At 40.3% G+C, this 20776-nt stretch overlaps 1 protein-coding gene across 1 annotated transcript in view; it reads right to left on the bottom strand.

The window, feature by feature from the left end:
* Nucleotides 1–20776, bottom strand: part of FLT1 (fms related tyrosine kinase 1) — a 114179-nt gene that overhangs the window by 35346 nt on the left and 58057 nt on the right. Inside the window, exons 12-15 of the mRNA XM_027677811.1 lie at nucleotides 15725–15833; nucleotides 8105–8395; nucleotides 3265–3411; nucleotides 1217–1348 (exon numbers count right to left, since the gene is read on the bottom strand). Of these exons, the coding sequence (XP_027533612.1) occupies nucleotides 1217–1348; nucleotides 3265–3411; nucleotides 8105–8395; nucleotides 15725–15833 (679 nt within the window). The remainder of the gene's footprint in view (nucleotides 1–1216; nucleotides 1349–3264; nucleotides 3412–8104; nucleotides 8396–15724; nucleotides 15834–20776) is intronic.

The raw sequence follows: 20776 nt of genomic DNA, 5'->3' as shown, positions 1-20776 counted from the left end.
CCTTGTCAGTGTTCAAGGTCAGATTGGATGGGTCTTTGAGCAACCTGGTCTAGTGGAAGGTGTCCCTGCCTTGGAACTAGAGGTTATTTAAGGTTTCTTCAACCATTCTATGATTCTATAATTATTCATAAGGAGATAGGCATTTTTAACTCCTTTATTTCACCAGTTAGGTCAGCCCATGTAAATATACTTATCCCTGACATTTTAAAGCAAAGACATTATTGTATCATCACCATTAACTCAGACTGATAACACACTCATAGCAAAAAATCAATACTGATTTAGTAGCTGTAATTGTCTTGTGCTGTAGGGTAATATCCAAATACTAAATAGTATTCAGATACATTCAGCAATTGTGTAAGAACATCCACAAACACATAATCCCTGCCTAAGACACCTGGTGATACTCAAATTGTCTTCTATAAAGAGAAAGTAAATGCATTTAGGACTCTTTACTTAACACGTGAGGTCAGTAGAATAGATTATGTCAAATTTAATTCATACATGGCACTGACTTATATGGAGAATGTCAATCTACTTCTCTTATCTCATAATTTATGAGCCAAAAGGGTATTTAATGAAATCAAAAGGTCACTGAATAAAATTTATTTTTATGCAGTGTAAAATTAATTAATAGAAGTCACTGCCACCAGCATGGGTCAAGATTGTCAGAAGGCAGAACAATGCTGGACTTTTAAACGAGTAGAAAACTATCTCAAGTAATGGTTACAGAAATAACTAGGTCATACCCACTTCTTTGTAGTAGCACCTTCGCATATGTAGCTGTCGCTAGGGTATAATCTTCTAGTCTTATTTGGCAGTTCACTTTACATTGAAAATAAACAAATGAGAATATCCTAGGCCACTAATTTCTATGGAATTAACCTGAAATGGGAAATGTGTGGGTAGGAGAGAGTTTCTTACTCTGTTTTTTGTTTATTTTGCTGATACTAAATTTACATTTATCATCTACCCTGACCTGATCTTTGTTGGGTTGAAGCAATTCTTCTTTTTAGGTCAGTGTAAACACACTCTGAGTTAGCATTTCCTGCTAGGCTTCCTTTCCAACCTGGTACGCTTCCCTTGCTAGGGCTTCCTTCAGACTGCTGCCTTCAGAGATCACCAGATGAGTCTCAGGTCATACCCCTGCCCTTCCAGCCTGAGTAAGAACATCACCCTGGAAAGCTTGCACTTCCCATTTAATGTCATGCTTTACCTTGTACTGTGACATATGCCGCACTCTCCACGGAGCCTTTTAAGTTGGTGGCTATACACTGGTAAAGTCCTTCATCCTCCTCTTTTACTCTTTCAATAAACAGCATTCGGCTTCCGGGCCCTAAAATTATTCCTGTGAAATGAAATGTTTGCAATGAGAGGGAGCCAGGATATAAACAAAAACTGGCCCTTGTGTAATAATATCTGCTTTAAGTTCTTCTTAAAAGAAATATGAGCCACAGACTGAACAGCACAATGTTATCTGCAGAATAGCAAAACATACTTGGATGCTCTGTGAATGTTTTGGAAATCACTGTTTGCAAAGCACTTGGGTGAGTGAAAAAGCTCAGCCCAAGGAAATGATCTTGGAAGCGCTTGATACTGTCTGTGTTAAGCACTGTGCCTAGGCTTTCATCCAGGTGAATCCTTCAGCATGTCTCCAGCTTTTGGAAAATGAGTAGTCTGATTACTGCACTTACAGGCACAGGTTTGCCCCACCAGCAGTTCAAGCTTAGAGCACTTCCAAAAGATATCTAGACTGCCCCTATGGGCAACAGACTCGTCTCACATCTCACTTGCCCATGTGGCATGGAATGGTGGCCCCCTTCACAAAAGGACCCTGGATAGTGCATGGAGAGGTCCCATGCACTGTTTTAGGTGTACCCTAAAACACAGGAGTCACCTGAAGTTTCAACATCTTGTTTATTCAAGCTAGGTCAACCCAGAAGCCAGCCTGCACAATACTCCAAGAAGCAAGGAAGAGGCAGGGAGCAGATTTGGCCTCAGGACTGCCTGCTGCTGAGGCACCCTATAACCAGGAAATGCGCAGTCAAGTACACACTTGTGTTTGGCTCCATCATAACTACAGTCCAATCAAAATGTATTCCCACCATCTATTTCAGGCACCTAAGTAAAGTACTCTGACTTACCCTCTGGAGACATCTTTCTGGCTCCTAATTGTATGTGTTGTATTACACCCAAGTTAGACACATAACATTCATTTTAGAGTGTTATTAATGCACATTACAATTATGTGGTCACCACAAAGCTGCATGGAATCTGGCTCTAGATTAAGTTTAGTGCTTGGGCTGCAAGTCTGCACAGGCTTATAACTCACTTGGAGAAATCCTCAGACTTTTTTCCAGTTGTCTTTATTCATGCTATAGTAATTTCCAATAATGCAGGACAGAACCATAACCACAAACTTTCTAAAACATTATTATAGAAGACTATACTTATAACTCAAGTTAGTATGGACCAAAACTCCTTGAACATTTTTACTGAGCCTGTAAGACTAGCTCAATGTGTGCTTCTGATCCAAAAGTGTATGAATTCCCATGACAAAAGTTTTGCCTTTTCCTCCATCATTCATCTCCATCTGAAATCTCCAAGGAACACTTCCATGACTGTGGTGACAGCAGCTGGACATTTAGTCTTAGCTGATCTTTGAAGTCACATTCCAGTCACAGCAGTAAATATCTCCCAAAGTTTTCTTGTCACTAGAATATGCCACCTGGGAAACTGTTTCTTTCTGTTGCACGAGACCTGGTTTCCTCTGCTGCCAGTAGACATGTTTCAGTTTTGGACATCCCAGATATGGATTTAGTGTTGTAGATAGCTTGTGACTCAAGAACAGACTTTGAATGTCTTACCACAGACTTCTCCTGGTACTCCCATACACAACACAATACAAACAGATTAGTTTTCTCTTGCTTAGCTATCTTCTGACCAAGACACCCAATCCTTAGGCTCCCTCTATAGTAAATGGAGGGAAGTATATTTCTCTGGAGATGACTCTTATAAGATGAAATTTTTTTTCCACTGATTCCATAGATACTTGTTGTGTCTAGACCTTCAACCTGGCTCAGGTTTTGGACTGAGACAGAACAATCTGGAGTACCTGTGTGGCTGCCTGCCTGCCTGGAATACCTTGGCAAGATTTCTTCCTTGTGTCTGGGTACTAGTACCAATGACACTACAAATATCTACCTATGGCAGATAGGTTAATAAACAGCCTGTAAGTGGTAGGTGAGTACACAGAGCTCTCACCTGGTTCTTGCTGTATTTCCTCATGGTTTTTAAACCAGGATATCTGGGGCTCAGGGATACCACGAACCTGGCACTCCAACATGGCAGATTTACTGGCGTTCACTGTCTGATCCGTAAGCTGCTGCAGCAGGGCTGGTGCCTCTTGAGCTACAAGACAAAACAACACCTCTGTTTTACATTCTTATAACTATGGGGTTTTAATTATCTTCCCTACACTCATTTTACTGATGTTAGAGACTGCTATGGCTGTTCTACCAAGTTCATTGTTCATTGGTTTTGTTTACTCTTCCACTTTGCTCAAGAGTGTTGGGTGTGTACAGAGAACTCCCATTACTCGGCAGTAGCAGCTTATGATGACCCAGTGGAGACCCAATGATGACATCGTTCAAGAGATGTTCTCAGTTCCATTACCTACCACATTTATTTTTATCGAAAGCAATGAGTTCCTATGAAAGCTCAGTTTTTCACCATCAAAAGAAAAAACTGTGAACCAAAGATTTTAACAATTATCAGGACAACCTTGTAGCAGAGTATCTCGGTGTTGCTAATGGCACCATGCAGATCTGTACACCGTAATACCCATGAATGTGACTTTTATAATTTACTTAAAGAGTAGAGTTACAAATCATATTTGGTAAACTCAGTCAAAAACCAGAAGCTGTAAGCACAAAAGCATTGTCCCAAAGTCTTCATAAATTCTTCCACTTTTATGTTTCACATATTTGGCTGAATGTAACAAGGCCTGGCCAAACCACACCACAGCATTTGAGAAACACACTATGAACTTCATGTTAAAGTCATCCCTGAAAGAAGCAATCTCATCATAATTTCAACACTTTGCCACTCCTTCCCTCATCTCATACAGAGATGGAGGCAGTTCTGACAAAGGTCAAGATATTTGTGACTTTTATGCACATTATATGGTAACATTTTTCATTCACATTTGCAACTCTCATTAAACTCTTTTTGGTATTTTGGTCCATTGAAAGCAGTGACAGAGAATTCAAGGAGCTCCTGAGCAGTGTCACAGATGCAGATGCTCCGCAGATTCCCTCAAATTCCATGATTGTTTGCAACCTTTCCCTTCAAAGACACTGACAGGATCAGCAGTTTCTAACATGGTAAAACACACATTCCAAATATAAAATAAAACAAAGCAGAAACCAACTCTGCAAATATTTTCTTTTAAACTGCAACAGATACCAATACACCAACTTCAATATCAGCTGAATATCTGATATTCTGTGTTTGGAAGATTATTCTCTATCCTTACAGAAAAACTAAGCATCAGACATTTTCCATCTTCATAATGACTCTGTTACCAGTTGTGAATAAAAACTCTCCAGAAACCTTAAGCACCTGTGTACCACCAGCTTATGCAGTGTGCATGAGCCCCACAGCACTGAAAACACTTTTAAAGTAGGCTATCTTTGCCCCTTGAAACTAACTCCAGCGTAGTTATGGCCATAAAATGACTAGTTTGTGCTTTTCTGAGCTGCAAGCCAGTAATTTCCATAGGCATCGCTGTTTATTGTTTACAGCATAGTAGACAATTTGTTCTCTCTTCCCAAACAGTATTGCTTATGAGAGACGCTGTAAAGTAAATTCTTCATCACATACCCACACAATGACAAGTCAACTATATTTGACTTGCAGCCAAGAAGACTGCCCTCTTCTCATTGATACCTCATCTCGATTTTTGCACAGTTCTTATTTTTCACACTATGAACAGGTACAGTCTGATGCATGTCCATGTACACATGCTGAGAAGAACTCCATAGTTCACATTTATCAGCAGTCCCTGATAAGACACCCCATCCCACAAATCCAAAATGAAAGCAGACAAGATGACACAACAAAGGCAAATCACACATTCTGTGAGTTGTGATTAATTTTAATTTGTTTATAGCCATACACTAAAGATGGGTTTTCATATTAAGAAAAGTTTTTTGCTTAAAACTTAAGTCATCATTCACACACTTTCAGTAATTTGTCTGTTGCAATCAGCTGACTTTTCAAGGACTTGGTCAACCTGAGGATTATTCTCTTCTGTAAACCACCTGTTTTCTCCCATTCATTTTTGCCTTGAAGCCAAGGGGAGCAGTTTCCAATGTTCTACTCTGCTCACTCCAAAGCCGAGGGGCTACCCTGGCCACCAGCATGCACAGTGCAGGGCTCAGCACCCAGGGCAGCCCCCCGGACTTGACTCCAGCCTTCATGCTTGCCCGCAAATCCTGCCTTGCTGGGCCAAGCTCTGCTCTCAGCTACTCCAAGGAACTTCATCGTAGGCAGAGTTTGGCCCAGGGAAGTGGCAGGGGGGTTACAGAGGGGAGAAGGGGGCACTGTTGTCAAAGTACTCATCTGACCTGGAGTGGTAGAGTGGGAAAATTTGCATTTCCAAAAGCAAACAAGGGGAAAAAAATCACAATTTGTTAATTTTGGGGTTTACATTTGTATTACACCAATTTTTGCCCTTTGTTATGATTATGTTGTCTGTTCACTTATTTTTATTAATCAGTACAAAAATATAAATACAAGCTTTATTTTTAACACTTAAAAAAAAGAAATATAATTCACACCTTTCTCCCTAAATAATGTATTACACAACAAAAGGCAGAGAAAGTCCCCAAACCCATGAGATTCTCCAATCACCTGAGGATATCAAAAGTGACGTCAGTAGTTTTTATCTGGCCACCAAGAACTGCTTTTCTCAAACGTTTCCCGTGAGCGTTGTCTGAGCCTCCCAACACGGACAGCCATATCAGGATGTTATGACATCCTTACACAGTGTGGCCCTCTAAGTGCTGGTTGAGACTAGGCTAGTGGGATATCCATTAAGCAGTGATATACATCATTGCAATTCACAACAATTTCACAGAAGAACAGTCTAATCAACACATCTCTTTTTTTTTTGACCCAAATTTATATTGCCTGGCAACTGATTGCTACAAGTCATCATGCTCTGGCTCCCAAGGCCATGGAAAATTCGTAACGTCCTGTAATCACCACCCACCTTGCCATCAAACGTCTTCCCACAAAATACCCCAGGAAAAAGGGGGATTCTGTATTGTAATTCTTCTGAAGACTTGCAAATGCTAAAGAGTGCACTTGCTCCATATTTAAGCAGTCACCAATGACTTCACTTGCTTTTTAGGCATGTTCTAGGAAAAAAGAGAGCCTGATCCCTTTGCAAGAGCACATTGTTTCTGGAAGCCATGACACTAATAATGAACAAAAGAGTTACTGTATAGAAGCAGGCTATAGGTGCCATTTCAAGATATAAATGATTATTCTTTTCTTTACTCTGACAACTTCCAGGTTATCAATTGTTTTCTAAGCATTTTAGGCTCCATGAAACTGGCATTATGGGGAAATGCTATTGTTTACCCTTTCACACTTGACAAAAGCAATTCCCACGTGAAAGGCAAGTTTAGCCGTGGGACACAGTCTCTATACCTAAAGGAGGAAATAGTTGGGTGAGTTCCCAAGCACAACAAACTGTCATGTTGTCACCCTCTATTTTAAAAGCACAGCCACTTTGTTCCTTTGCTATTTTGGTCACTACGGTCTGTTTTGTTATGGCTTATGTAAATGCTATATAAATGATCGATCATAAATGTAACCAAAAATAAAAAGCTATGTATTGTAAAAAAATAAAGTTATCAGATCTATTAAAAATAGCAACTTCTTCCTTTTACAGAATTTATAATACACAGAAACATCCCACAGTAAAATCACGACAATGGAGAAAAAAAGGGAGAACACTCACAAGGAATTCTTAAGTTGCCCTTAATTCTCCTTCAGCAGTTTGGCCGGTTCTTAATCCCCATAATAAATCCAATTGTCATTTGCATACCAAAAGAGTATTTTTAATGGCTTCAATTTTGAACTTGTATTTTAAGAAATGTATTAACTCACTGTGCCAGTTGAAACCTTGACAGTCATGTTAGTGTAACATTCCTCATTTAATAAAATCATTACAACATATCAGTAGTTTTTTACATTAGTGCAGAACTGACTTTAAAAATTGACCAACACAGCAACTGGAAGTCTACCTGGATTTATTTGGAGAAACATGGTTCATGTCTGTCAGTTTTAAAATCATCATTATTATAAATGATATGATAGGTCTGTGCATTATATCAACATTTTTATTTCTTCCCTGCATACTTCTTTTAGAAGATACTTTTTAAGATTAATGTACTTTAGTGTAGAAAATAATTTCAAATAAATAAGCATTAGAACTTGCTCAGCAGGTAATATTTATAAGTCCATCAAGATCAGATTAAAATAAAAAATATATAGTCCAGTCAATCTCAAACTGAATTGTGCTCCTTCTGCACATTTAAGTTAGCTTATTAAATGTCCGTTGTTGACTGAAAACAGCAGTTTTTAAAATTAATCAGTTTATTCAGCTTTGACACTTTTGATGAGGCCGATATCAAAGCAGAAGAAAAGAGTGATCCAAAGTTTTCCTTATTGCTCAGTAGGAGACAGCAAGAGAAAAAATAATGACATGTAAAATGTAGCACAGGGCATCTTCCAAACCCCAGCTTCCACGTGCCTTGTCAAAGCAGAAAACACCCGTCTGAACTCAACTGGAAGCTCATGCATTAGGCTTTTGTTTGCTATTCCTCCTATATCCAAACCTTGGGGGAATGAGCACCACCTCAGGGCTTGAAAGGTAGCAACAGTAATAAGAAATCAAGATGATATGAGACACCTCTTACTGTTTAATGAGTCCTTTAATGTTTTACATTGCTTTGTGTTGTACAATCATTCCTTGTGCTTTTATATTTGAGGATCCGAGAGTAAACAGCCTTTTTGTTGCAGTGCTCACCTCTGATTGTAACGTCTTTCTTTTGAAGCACTTCTTTCCCCGTGTATATGTTCCTTGCTCGGCAGGCATAGGTGCCTGAGTGTGCCAGGGAAACATTTTTGATGGTCAGAGTGAGGGTGGTGGAATACTCCTTGTTGTGAGATCTTTTTGCTTTTGTTTGATTGTTGACTGTCCTCGGTAAAATCCAAGCAATGTCTTTGTACAGGAATTTGTTGGCTGAACAGGACAATACCAAATTCTCTCCTTCAATGGGCATTTTTTCCAAACTAATATGGAATCCGCGTGGTACATCTGTGAAAAATCAAGAACACTTTTCAATTTATATGAAGCGAATGAGACAAAATTAACACTGCATATATTTTCCCCTTTCTCGGGAAGTCTTTGAAATAATCAATGTCATTTTCTTCCTGCTCAAGTCTGTAATCTTTCCTTTCATATGCTAGGCTCCAGCTATTCTTATAATTTGTCTTGGAGCTGTGAGACACTTGGGCACAGACATCAGTTCGTGTAAACTGAAGTTGCTCTTGGAAGTAATGAGTTTGTATAAACGTTATGCCAAGTTAAGACAGACTGGGACAAGGTGCCAAAAGCAGAATTGTTTAAAGACAGCACGGTGGGACTCTGAAAAAGGAGGGAAATTCTGATCACAGCTCCAGCTTATGAACTGCATAAGAGAAAATGAATCCCAAGAGGGCAGTAGGAAAGTATTGCATTTCATCATGCTTGGTTATATTGTTTTCATATTATCCATAACTATTCAGATAAAGTGTGTCTATTTCTTAAAAATGCTTCAAGTTCTGAGAAATTACTGAACCTGTGATCACATGCCTGAGATTTCCCTTGGAACCGAGGTATTTACCCTCCCCACACTTAAAGTGTGCCAGACACAAGAGGAAAGCAGAAACAGTACCCTCTGGCCTGAGTGGCCAGCTGCGTGTGGGCAGCACTAGGATGAAGAGTACTTTGTTTAGGTGGCTTGGCATTAAACATAGGTGAAAAATATTTTCACCTGAGAGAAATCAAGGATCCATCTACTCAATGTAAATATGGCTTTAGTTTTCACCTCATAGCAGATAGTTCAGGCAGGAATAATTTAGCCAACAACTGGAAAAAGTCATACTGGAAAAAGTATGTGGTTTATTGTAGTGCTACTTGCAGCTTTCTTCACCTGGTGAGTGGCACAGAGCTGTGGCTGTGTCAGCTGCCTCCCAGCTGCCTCCACCTGGGGCTCATCCCTCCAGCAAGGCAGTTACATCACTGATCTCAGGGAAAGTAAAGCAAGTTCCTGAGAGAAAGCACTTCCAAGTTTTACTCCTAGAATGCAAACTTTCTTGGCTTATTTGTAGCCAATATTCTGATAAAGTAATTTCCTTCTTCTCGGTCAAGTGACATCGACTTTGGCCATTTTCAATTGTTCTTTCACTACTAATTGCTATGGCACTTGGCCGTAAACTTGACTTGAAATCCTAAGAATGGCTTCTTCTTTCATAAGGGAGAATTATGCCTTCTTTTATTGTTTCTTAGAGCGTGAACAGCTCAATGCTGACTTTCAATCAGCTCCATTCTTACCAATGTCGCTTTGGTTTAATGTCACTTCAGTAAAATGTAGATCTCAAGTGAATAATATCCCACACATTTTTTCACTAACCTCTTTCATTGATTCACCAATCCATCAGAAAGCTTGTCCCTAAATGCCCACATCACAAACTGAGCTGCCTTGCCTCCCAGGGGGACCATGAACATGACCTGCTCACTGCTGCCGTTCAAAGTTCTGCCTATTGAAAGCATCAGTTGCTCCCCATAATGTCCTCTTTTCCACACTTAGCCCTGAGTTTACACAGGGTAAGTGAGCTCCTGATAGTCCTGGATTGAAATTTCTTCTGACTGTAGATGCCTTCCAGAGAAAGACCTGATTTCTGATGGTTGAACTCATCATGCTCTTACAGTGGGAGTAAAGTGTGTGCCTGTCATCAGCTGTAGTTCAGGTGTGTAGTCTGAAGATCAATCAAATGGAGGCACTGGAACTAAAATATTGGATTGGGTATTAAAGCCTGTTGGTTGACTTGTTCCACTCACATTTCATTGGGATCCCCTTTTTTCTCTCTGCAGCAAACAAAGTTTTAAGAAAAACTTCAAATTTTGTGAACTCATCTATGACTGACTATCATCAGGATCCTTTTTGATATATTAGAGTACATGGTGCCAGATTCTAATCTCAGGAATATGTTGACTGGAAGTGCTACTAAGATGAAGCATTTCCATACATGGGGTACATCATATTTAGCCTTAGCTGCCAAATGTAGACATCTACTTGAATATGGTTGTTTTGTATATGGGCAAAAGTTTACAGCCCATGGAGTGACACAAGTTCCTCAGAGGGCCATGCAAACCACCACTCTAGGATGAGTCAAATTCCAGAGATCCTGGCCACTCACACTTAATTATGAAGAGATCCTACAAGACCAGCTTAGGCTTAGATACCTAACTTTGAGACTTAAATTAGATGAAGTGAATCCTATACTTAATTTTGTTAAAAAGCATTCAATTCAAATACGCTTAAAACCAATCAGGGGGCCAACATTTTGAATATAGGTAAGTATTTGGAAGAAAGAAATTACTGTGTCTTACTCACAGTACATCTCAAATTGTTCTGATGTGCATTGGAAAAGCCAGGGTATTGGTTAGAAATACTGGCAATTTTTTGCTTTTGAAGATGCCAGTACTCAGTAAAAGCTAAGAAGAGCCAAGCAAAACTCTTAAGATGAAACTAAAGGTCCCTGGGGACTGAGGCAAATGGACTATTTTTAATGTAAAAGGATAGCGTGCCAAAAGAATAATATAGTTACAACTACTTTCATGTTGTCAGGTCTGGAGCTCTTCCTCAGTGTGTCTTCTGTGAAGAAAGTCTATTTTCTGAACAAATCCAGGGACAAAAGCAAAATGCACAGGATTCCAAGAGAATCATTTGTTTAAAGGCTACAAGCCCCCTAATATATGACACCTCTCACCAATTGTTACAGGCTCAGGCTTGCTAAATAACGTGGCTGGGAATAATGTAAAAGGGTTTTATTTACTTTAGTGATTTGAAGCTTCCTGTGGAAATAGCTCCCAGGTTTCCTGATGGAAGATTTTGTTTATCTTTGCCAAGCACCATCAGGAATCTCAAAATAAAATGCACTTAGTGTCATTGGGAAACCAGGAAGATAAGGCAGGGCTGTTCCTGTTTCACCCTCTGTAATTGCAAACACACCCATGGGCCTGCTGTGTGCCAGCAAAACAGTCCAAAATGTAGGGAAAGGGGCAGGCTGGAGGAAAGGGGGCTACCACAAATAAATTTTGTGGTGTAGAGGTATTGTTACAGAGATTGTTTCCATATCAGCAAGCAGGAGAACTTTCAGAAAACACCTTTCTACATTGCTTTTATATAAGGTTCACATCTACTTTTGAATTTTGAATAAGGATTTGCCTTTAGAAGTAAGTCAGTGATCACACCCCAGAAACGCCCTCCGATTGATAGAAGCCATAGGAAAGCTACTCAAAAGCCCATGGACTTCATGTCACACACCCTCAGGCACAGTGTATAAAATTATATCACTCTCAAACCTCCCAGAGAAAGACACCCAAGTTGCACTTGAAGCCCAGAAATAATGAGATTTACAGTAACTTAAGAAAGGACTTGTTCTTCCCAAGTTCTCTCTGCTAGCACTTATTTCCTCATGTTCACTGTTCCCTGAAGGAGTGGAACATAACTTCAAACTAGTGCTGCTGGGACAGGTTCGGCCTTCCCACCACCTTCCTAGTTGTTTCCGTCTACAGTAAAGAGACTCCTCGCACCAGTACAGCCACTGGAGTGCATGCATTTTCTCATCCCCAGGACAAGGCCTGAAGGAGACCGCCTCCAAGGAAAGGGATTCTTCCTGTTAAGAACAGGCTTTGCCTCCATCTGCTCTTTGGAGTAATTTCTGGTTTGTCGCTTTTACAGAGGGCAGCAGCATCTTTTCCTACAAGGGTTCATCCTCTCCTGCTTAGACAGGTCTCTTACTTTTAGACACTTTTGTGTGGTTCAGGCTGACTTCATATGGCACCAGCAGACTCAACAGCATAAGACATATTAGCTCTAAACTGTCACACAAGCCCTGAAGTATTGGTTTTGGACTCATCAGAAGGAAACACTTTGCAGTGTCCTGTTCACATCCATCAGCATTTAAGGCTCTTGGGTTTTTACTCCCTCAGTGTGGTTTTTAGCAAATTCTGGACATGTTTGTTTCTTGATGTGAAACACAGGCTGTACCCAGCCACGGCAGTTTGGTCTCAGCCTGACAGAGGAGAATTATGATGAGCCTAACTGGATTTTTGTAGGGACAACACAGTAGTATTGTTTATACTACCTTCAATCAATGGAAGCGAGTGTCAGTAGATGATCAGGACTTTCCATGACACAACTGAAGTGCTCAGCTCCAGGAACATAAAGGACAAATTCATTTTGACTTCACCACCATATAAAGAATGTTTGCCTTCAGTCAAGATACTAAGAATTTCCAAGCCATAATAGAGCTGCCACTCCTCTTTCTGGACACCAGCCAATATAAGATCTTCAAAGGAAATCACAATTTTCTGCATTTTCTAATGCAAGCTTTGGTATCAAGGAGAAGGATTTCCTTCTCTCCTTGGTTAAGATCTAAGAATGTGAGATCAAAGTAGGGAAATTAACTCCTTCATGTCAATTCACTAACATACCTGAAACCACCATCAAAACTTTGAAAGGGAGATTTGGATACAGTGAATGGGGCCCATCAAAATACAGTTTCATTTGGTTTCAGGATGCCCCATATGACCTCTTGAAAACTGAAGAGTAAGAGTTAGAGAAGGCCAAATTCAGCATCTTTGCATATTAAAAGAGGAACAGTCTCAGCGAATGACTCTCAGTGACTGCTCCAAGTTACATGCGAAGTACCCACACAAAGATGAGAATACAGCACTGCTGGCACAATAATTTGTGGAGACTTATGTATTGTTTAGCTTTCTGTCCAAACAGACACAATGAGAGGACAGGGACAAAAGCAAAACTGTGATTTGAGAGTGGGGACAACGGTCAAGGTGGCAAGTGGTCTTGTCACGCTCATTAGTAGAACATGGAGACATTTTTCTTGTTTCTGTCCTTTACCAAACAACCTGCCTATATGTCACTTATCTGTTTATACTTCTCATGCTTCTTACCAAATTTCTATATTTATAGATAACTGGCACTTTCTAAATGCAAAAGTGTATTATGATATGGAGCTTTTACAGCTGTAGACACCCACAAACAAAGTCTGTCAGGTGAAACTGTCCAGCAGCACAACAGTGGATATTCTAAAAAGAAGTGACAAGTGCTCGTAGTAGGTGACTCTGTTTAAGGATGCTAAGGTGCCCATCTGCTGGCCTGACAGGGAATTATACTGCCTTCTGGGAGGTAAGGTCTGAGATGTTGCTGAGAGTGTGCCACAACATGTCAAGAGCAGACTACTATTCATTCAGCTCTTTCATGTGCTCATGAGTGATACTGCAAGCTGGAATCTGGGCAGATTCAAGGAAAACTACAAAGTCCTGGAGGTGCCAGCAAAAAGTATTGATGTCCAAGCTATCTTTTCTTTCATGTTACCAATTAGAAGAAAGGGTGCTCTCCTGGAAGCACAAAAACACTTCATCTAAGTCAACAGATCCACATGGCTGGGAGCAGCTCTGTGGAAAGAGACCTGGAGTGGACAATAAGTTCAACATGAGTGAACAGGGTATTGCTGTGTCAAAAAAAGTCAACAGGCTGCTGGGTTGCATCAACAAGGGCATCACCAGCAGAGATAAAGAAGTCATTATACTCTATCCAGCACTTGTAAGGCCATATCCAGAATACAGTGTTTGGTTTTGGTCCCTCTATACAAAAAAGATGTGGACAGTCTGGAGAAGGTCCAGAGAGGTGCCACAAAGATGATGATCAAAGGACTGGGAAGCCTGCCTTATGAGGAGAGGTTGAGAGAACTGAGTTTGTTCAGCCTTGAGAAAAGAAGGCTTAGCGGAGACCTTATCACCATGTTCCAGTATTAAAAGAGTGGCTACAAAGAAGCTGGAGACTCCCTTTTTACAAGGAGACACATTGAAAAGGTGAGGCTTCATGGTTCTCTTAGGGAGATTCTGTTTGGACAGAAGAAGAAATTTTTCACAGTAAGGACAATCAGTCATTGGAACAATCTCCCCAGGGAAGTGGTGGATTTCCCAGTGTCGAACACTTCTAAAATATGTCTGGACAGGATGCTGTGATTTTGCCAAGAAATGTTGCACCAGATGATCTTTGAGTTCTCTTCCAGCCTGGTATTCTATGATTCTATTACGTGAGTCAGAATATTTAAAAAATATAAATTTTGGTCCATGAAATTGGGAGGGAAGACATTTTTTGAAGTAGCTTTTTTTTTTAACCAAATCTAGTGAGTGTGTGTCTACTCTCTTTTGATATCTCTCAGAATAGAAATAGAATGAGTTTCACTAAAATCACTCATCGGAATGATAAGCAAGAGAATGACAACATAAAAAAATCAGATAAAAGAAAGCAAAAATTAAAAGGGATGCGTTAAAATTAATTTCCCCTTTGGGCTTGAAGATTATGATTTTGAGATTAAAGTATCTAAATGTTTTTAACCTTTTTGCCTTTTCTCATATTTTCAAATTAATTATCTTTCTTTGTGGTCTACTCCAAAAATTGGTAACAGCCCAAGTTCTCTATGAACTACCCCTTAATAAACAAGACAAAAATAAAATCTTTCGACAGAAAACAAATCCTTTGTAATGGCATGCACAGACTTTACACTGCTAAATCATGCAGTAATTATTCCCAAAACTCACCGTGGGGTTTTTTTCAGTAATTCCTGAAGTAAAACATTTAATAATTTGTTTGCGAACTTGAAAACATTTAAACACATCTCATAACGAAAAAATAACTAAAAGCATACTCATATGTGCAGCTAACACTATGAGAATTTTCAGTGCCATGGCCCAAATGACATCCAAGGTTGCCAGTCTCAGAAGAGGAAACAAAACTCTATAGTCTGTACTCTGACACTTTTCCACCTACTAATTGCCATAGTCCCTGAGATCTGTGAGGGGTACTTTAGACACCCCTTCTCTAGCACACTGCCTGCAGACCCTGGCACTGTTCTAGACACCATGTTGTGAGACAAACTGGTGGGCAACAGGATGAGGCTGTAGAAATCATCAGTGTCACACATGAAACTGGCTTACTGGTGTATAAAAATACAGTAAAATTTCATGTATGGAATGACTGCAGAGACTAGATGAACCAAATAGGGAATTACAGTTTGCTGTAATTTGTAAGCAATTTGTCAAAGCAAAATGTCCTCCTGGATATTTGATGGAGGAATGAGTCATTCACCAATTTGGTGTCCTTCTTAGAAACCCAGACCAGTTGCTCTGAGAGCTACCAGCATCTATCCTAAAGCATGGTTTGAGTTTACAAGTGTATACATGACAACAATTCTCAAACTTTGGTATATTGAAAAGCCAGAACATCCTAACAGTTATAATCCTCAGACCAGTAAACATCTTTGACTGTAGAGGGGGACTAAATATTACCTGTTACAATAAAGCTGACATTTCTTTCGGATTTTCCCACTTTATTGGATGCCACACAGCTGTAGATTCCAGAAGATTTGGCTTCAGCTACAACGAGAGTGCTAGCAGTCTGCAAAAGAAAGAAGAGGTTTAGTTCTCATTCGCTCAGGAACTCAGTTCCCTTCTGTTTTTTCTAACTCACCATTGGCAGTCCCATGATCCACTCTTTCCATTTGTTCAGTGATGGGCACCTCGGGGGCTATTTAAAGGAGATGTCACCATATACAGTTTTGGAAAGCATAGAAGAATAACAGGAAACAAGCTCCTTGGGTGACCTTTACATTATCAGAGCCATCACAACCAAAAATATTTAAATGTGTCTTTCAGATCGATTTGTCTCTCGATGGTGATGTAATGGTAAGCTATAAAACATGAAGCATGACACAATGTGTTTCACCCAAGGAGATAAGCAGCCTGCAATAGAAGAGCCAAACTGCAAAGGGAATAGGTGAGGCATGCCTCAGGCACTTGGATAATGCTGGGAAAAAACCTACAACATAGCTCCATTTGGCACTAAACTCTTTTGATTTCTCTTTCATTTTCCCACATATGTGTCAGGTGAGAAAGGACAGGGGCAAAACAGATGTTAACCTGTGCTCTTTTGTACTATTTTCTCTTCTTGGACTTAATACATCTATTATTAAATAATAATACATCAGTTTTATTTACATTGTATTCTATCACCATCTTAAGAGGTCCATCACACTAAATATTTTCTCAGAGTTATATGACTTACAAGATAAGACCTTCGAAAACCAGGGACCAGCAACACCTAATGTGCCTTTAGAAAAATAAAAACCACAGTAATAATAAGAGCTTTACTTTCAGGGTAATGGAAAGACACAGTCTAATGGCTTAGGCACTAAGCAAAAGAGGAAAGTTATACAGAAAAAACTGAGGTGTCATTCTATTACAGGATTGAGACATGGGGCATGAACATGAACCTCATCAGTGTAACATGTTCCCAGTTACAACGTGGTAGCTTAATCTTCTGTCATTCTGTCTCCATTTTACTTCTGTAAAACACATTTTGGCTGGAGTTACAGGCAGAGCTGGGATGGTGACAAAAGGAAATTGTATGGCCTCAGAATTCTGTTGTTTGGAATTATTTGGCTTTTCTAAAAACCTTAAAATCAGTTTTGTGCAATTAATACATTCTTTTAAGTCTGCCTGATTGCTGGAGTTCAGAGACAAGCCCAAGAGGGTGAGTCAGTGATAAATAAGGACCAGTTATCTACATTTCTACATAAACACTGGCTGAGTATTTGCACTGCTTCTGTCTCTACTCAGAGACTTCATAGCTATCCCCAAACTCCTGGTGAATCCTTGATTAGTACAAATCTTCTGGCTTCCCAAAATCATTCTTTAGTAGAAAGAGTCTATTACTTTTTCTACTACTTGAGCAAACACAGTGGAGTCAAGTCATTTGATTTTGGCTTATCTGTTTTAGAAGACTGCACTATGGTAAATTCACTGCAAATGATGCTAACAGCACCATTACCCTGTAAAGCTGTCTCAGTGGTCTGCTAACAAACTACATAACATTTCTAGCTAGAATTTTTCTAAACTACCTTTTTGGATGTTCTCTGAGATGAAAGAGGATCAGTAATACTAGGTACTTAATTACACACCTTAGAAAAAATCATCCTGTTTTGCTAAATTCAAGAGGCTGACCTCTACAAATTTCTAATTATAAAGGATGGGTCCAGCTCTGTCTATATTTTGTCATTCTCTTTGAATTTCTTCAGTTTTTAAACATAATTTTGCAAAGTACAGACACAGGTCCCAGCACCAGGATTCCTGCAGCTATTTTATCAACACTAACTCAGAACAGAAGGAAGTCCCATAATGACTACCACAGAAGGCTAATGTGGGTGGTTAAAAACTGTTTCTGCCATCCCAGATTTTTTCTGCTAGTTGGTATTAACTCATAGCAACTTTGCCCAGGTAGCAACTGTGACCTAAAACACACAGTGAAGGAGAATGAAGCTCTTGCTCTCTGACTCCAGGACACCTGTCTTTATCCTACTATACACAGAGGCAAAACATTTTTGAGCCTGAAAAATATATGCCAACTATTCCTCCCACAATTACTCCAATGGTTTGAAAAATTTTCGGTAGTATCAAACTGTATTTTGTCCTTATATCACAAGGTATTAATTTTTAATGAAAAATTGTGCAGTCAATCTTGAGATTTACTGCTGCAGCTGACTGCGATGTGATTATTACTTTTGTTACACTGAGGATGGTGCATACAGTTACGCTAAAGCATCAGGACTGCAGTTACTTACATACACAACGTGCTTCTGGTGTATTAAATTGCCTGAGAAAACATTCATTGGCACTAAAATTCAGTTCTTTAAACTGTTAGCTTCTCCCCCAGCATTGTTTTGGTTTTGACCAACTTGCACTGCCCCAAATACTTCTCTAGCATGGGCCAAGGATCACTTCCAACAGGCAACTTCCATGCAAGCGACATCTTTTTGGAAGGCAAGGGAAATATATATTATGAACACAGGAGGCCTTAGTGCCAGAGGGCAGTCATTGATATGTTTACTTGACTAAGCAGGGAAAGCCACGGTGTCTAGGGAAAAGCAAGACTGACTCTGCAACAGAACAGATTATTTTAGGGACAACACACCTCGGCATAAACCTTTTAGCTTATAAATTAGTGTTAAGGATAAGATAACATCTCTTTAAATATTTTGTGAGCCCTCCAGTGGTGCAGTCTGTGTTTTGCATTGCAGATGCCAACTAAAATGCACCAGAGGAGCCTGGCACATTGCTGTTTATTGAGCAACCATGGCTGTTTGAGATCAGCTTGTGCAGCACGGTTCCTCTGTATAGCTATTGCAGCAAAAGATGAAAAAGTTCTCGCAACTTTGCATCATCTGGCTTCGCAACAGGGAGTTTCAGATCCTAGATTTGCAACCACGCTGTATACAGAAAGCCTGAATCTAGTTTGCCAGAACAGGCAAATTCCTCCTGGCATGCTCCATATCTTGAGTATTATCTGTCCGCAAACCTCATTTACCACTCAAGTTTTGGTCCTTTATTCTTTCTTTCTACACCCATCATATCAGCTGAAGCACTACGCTACAGGCTCATCTGAAAGGCGTGGGCTAGGGAAGTAAATCCCATATTGCTGCAGCTTCAGGTGTCAAATAGAAGAGGCACAAAGCAGAAAACCTAAGAAATTAAAGAGGAATTTACAGATTTGTTTCACGTGGAAACTCATGAGGCAAAGACTGAGGGACAAAACAGTGCAAAGCAACTGGCATGATCACTGTGTTGGAGCCAGGATGGGCTGGTCTTTCCTTTGGATGGTCTGCTTCAATTTTTCTTTTTTCAGAGTAGCTGAGATATAGGATTAGTACTGCTTTAGCCGATGGCAGAGAAGAAAGAGGAGTTTTCAGAAAATGGTTGGCAACATGACTACTGTGTGACTCCTAGAAGGCCTCTGCAGACACTGGCATAAACATGCTCTGCTCAGAGATTGCTGTTCTGACTTCCTGAAACAGCCCATATATTTTAAAAACAAAATATTGTCCTTTCAGCATAGAACAGGTTAGTACAAGTGTGTAAATTATTTCTGATTCCCTGCTATTTATGCTTTTAAGAACATGTTATTGTTTTAAAAAATAAGAAAATAAATGAAAATATGCTCTCTTCAAGCCCTTGGATTTATCTTTGGCTAAAGGAATATTATTTAGGAAGACCCATATCTAAATACTGGTAGTGCACTGTTGGATTGGTCTGTTTGTGCCAAAGACATATGAACTATGTGCCTCACATGTTGGCAAGGAGCATCAGTGCAAAACATCTGGACAACACGTTTCACCTTCAGGACCACCATCGAAGAAACACCAAAATATCTTGAACAGCAGGACATGAATATACTCAGGAGAGCACCCTCTGCCCCCCTGGGGTCAGACAGGCAAGTCACTGCAAGGTACTGCTCTACAGCAAGCACAGCTGCAGTTTCCCTCTGCATCCTGTGCTGTCCCCCCAGACTGAGCACAGCTGGCTGACTGGCAAGGAATCACGCCACAGACAGCTACACCAGGGCGCCCCCTGCTCTCCTCCCCAGGGCCAGGGGTAGGGCAAGGCAGCACTTGATTCACACCTCCCTTCTGCACCAAGGCAGGCGATCAATTTCAGGAGCTGGAGGGAGCTGCAGCTCAGCAGTAGCAAGTGCTGAATTCTGCTGGTTTTAATCTCACCCAGGGCTTGGCTCCACTGGCACCTCGCAATGATCCGCTTGAAAGTGTTGACAGTGATTCTAGTAGCACTTAAGAAGGCTCCAGGAGAAGTTACAATGTGCTGAAGAGAGGCAAGCGACACTGCTGCTGCTATCTTTAGCCTGATTTCTGAGGAAAATCACACTGTCCCTATGTCCATCTGTCTGCCAGCCTGTCCATCTGTCTGCCAGTATCCTCTCTTCCCCCACGTGCTCAGTAATTTTTGAATCCATTGTCCAATTTCAACTAAAATTGACTGACAACTCAAAGCGCAAAGATCTCACGCATTTCATGAAAACCAGCTGCTGGGTAGAGAAGAAAGATCAAAATGTTGCTGTAGTGAGCTAAATAGCTTTCTCTTCTGCTTTGGGTTCCAGGTTGGCAATCTCTACAGATGTACTGGCCAGACAGATGGCATGTATCAGGACTGAGAACAGACACAACACGTGCTTCGTCATTTCATCAGTAATGTAGGGATGTGGAAGAGAGGTAGAGGTTTAGGGCTTGGCATAGAAGATGCAGGAGAGATGGAATCATTCTATTTTGCATAGTCACACCTTATTAGTCATGTCTAGGAAGGACTGACTCTTCTGACTATCTAGCACTCCACCTTTATGTTGGGAATTTTAATACTATCCTCAGTCAGGCTGACCCATTGTTGCCAGCCAAACGAGAGATGGACAAGGGCGAGTCTAGGTTTCATCTTACAGAATCATGTTACAGGGCCATTACTTTCCATTTTCCATGAGGTCAGGTGGCTTTGTCACTCACA

The sequence above is a fragment of the Neopelma chrysocephalum genome, unplaced genomic scaffold, assembly GCF_003984885.1.
Source record: "Neopelma chrysocephalum unplaced genomic scaffold, ASM398488v2 Primary Assembly neopelma1_43, whole genome shotgun sequence".
Taxonomy (NCBI): domain Eukaryota; kingdom Metazoa; phylum Chordata; class Aves; order Passeriformes; family Pipridae; genus Neopelma; species Neopelma chrysocephalum.
The sequence above is the reverse complement of the archived record's forward strand: the minus strand, read 5'-3'. Positions and strand labels throughout refer to the sequence as shown.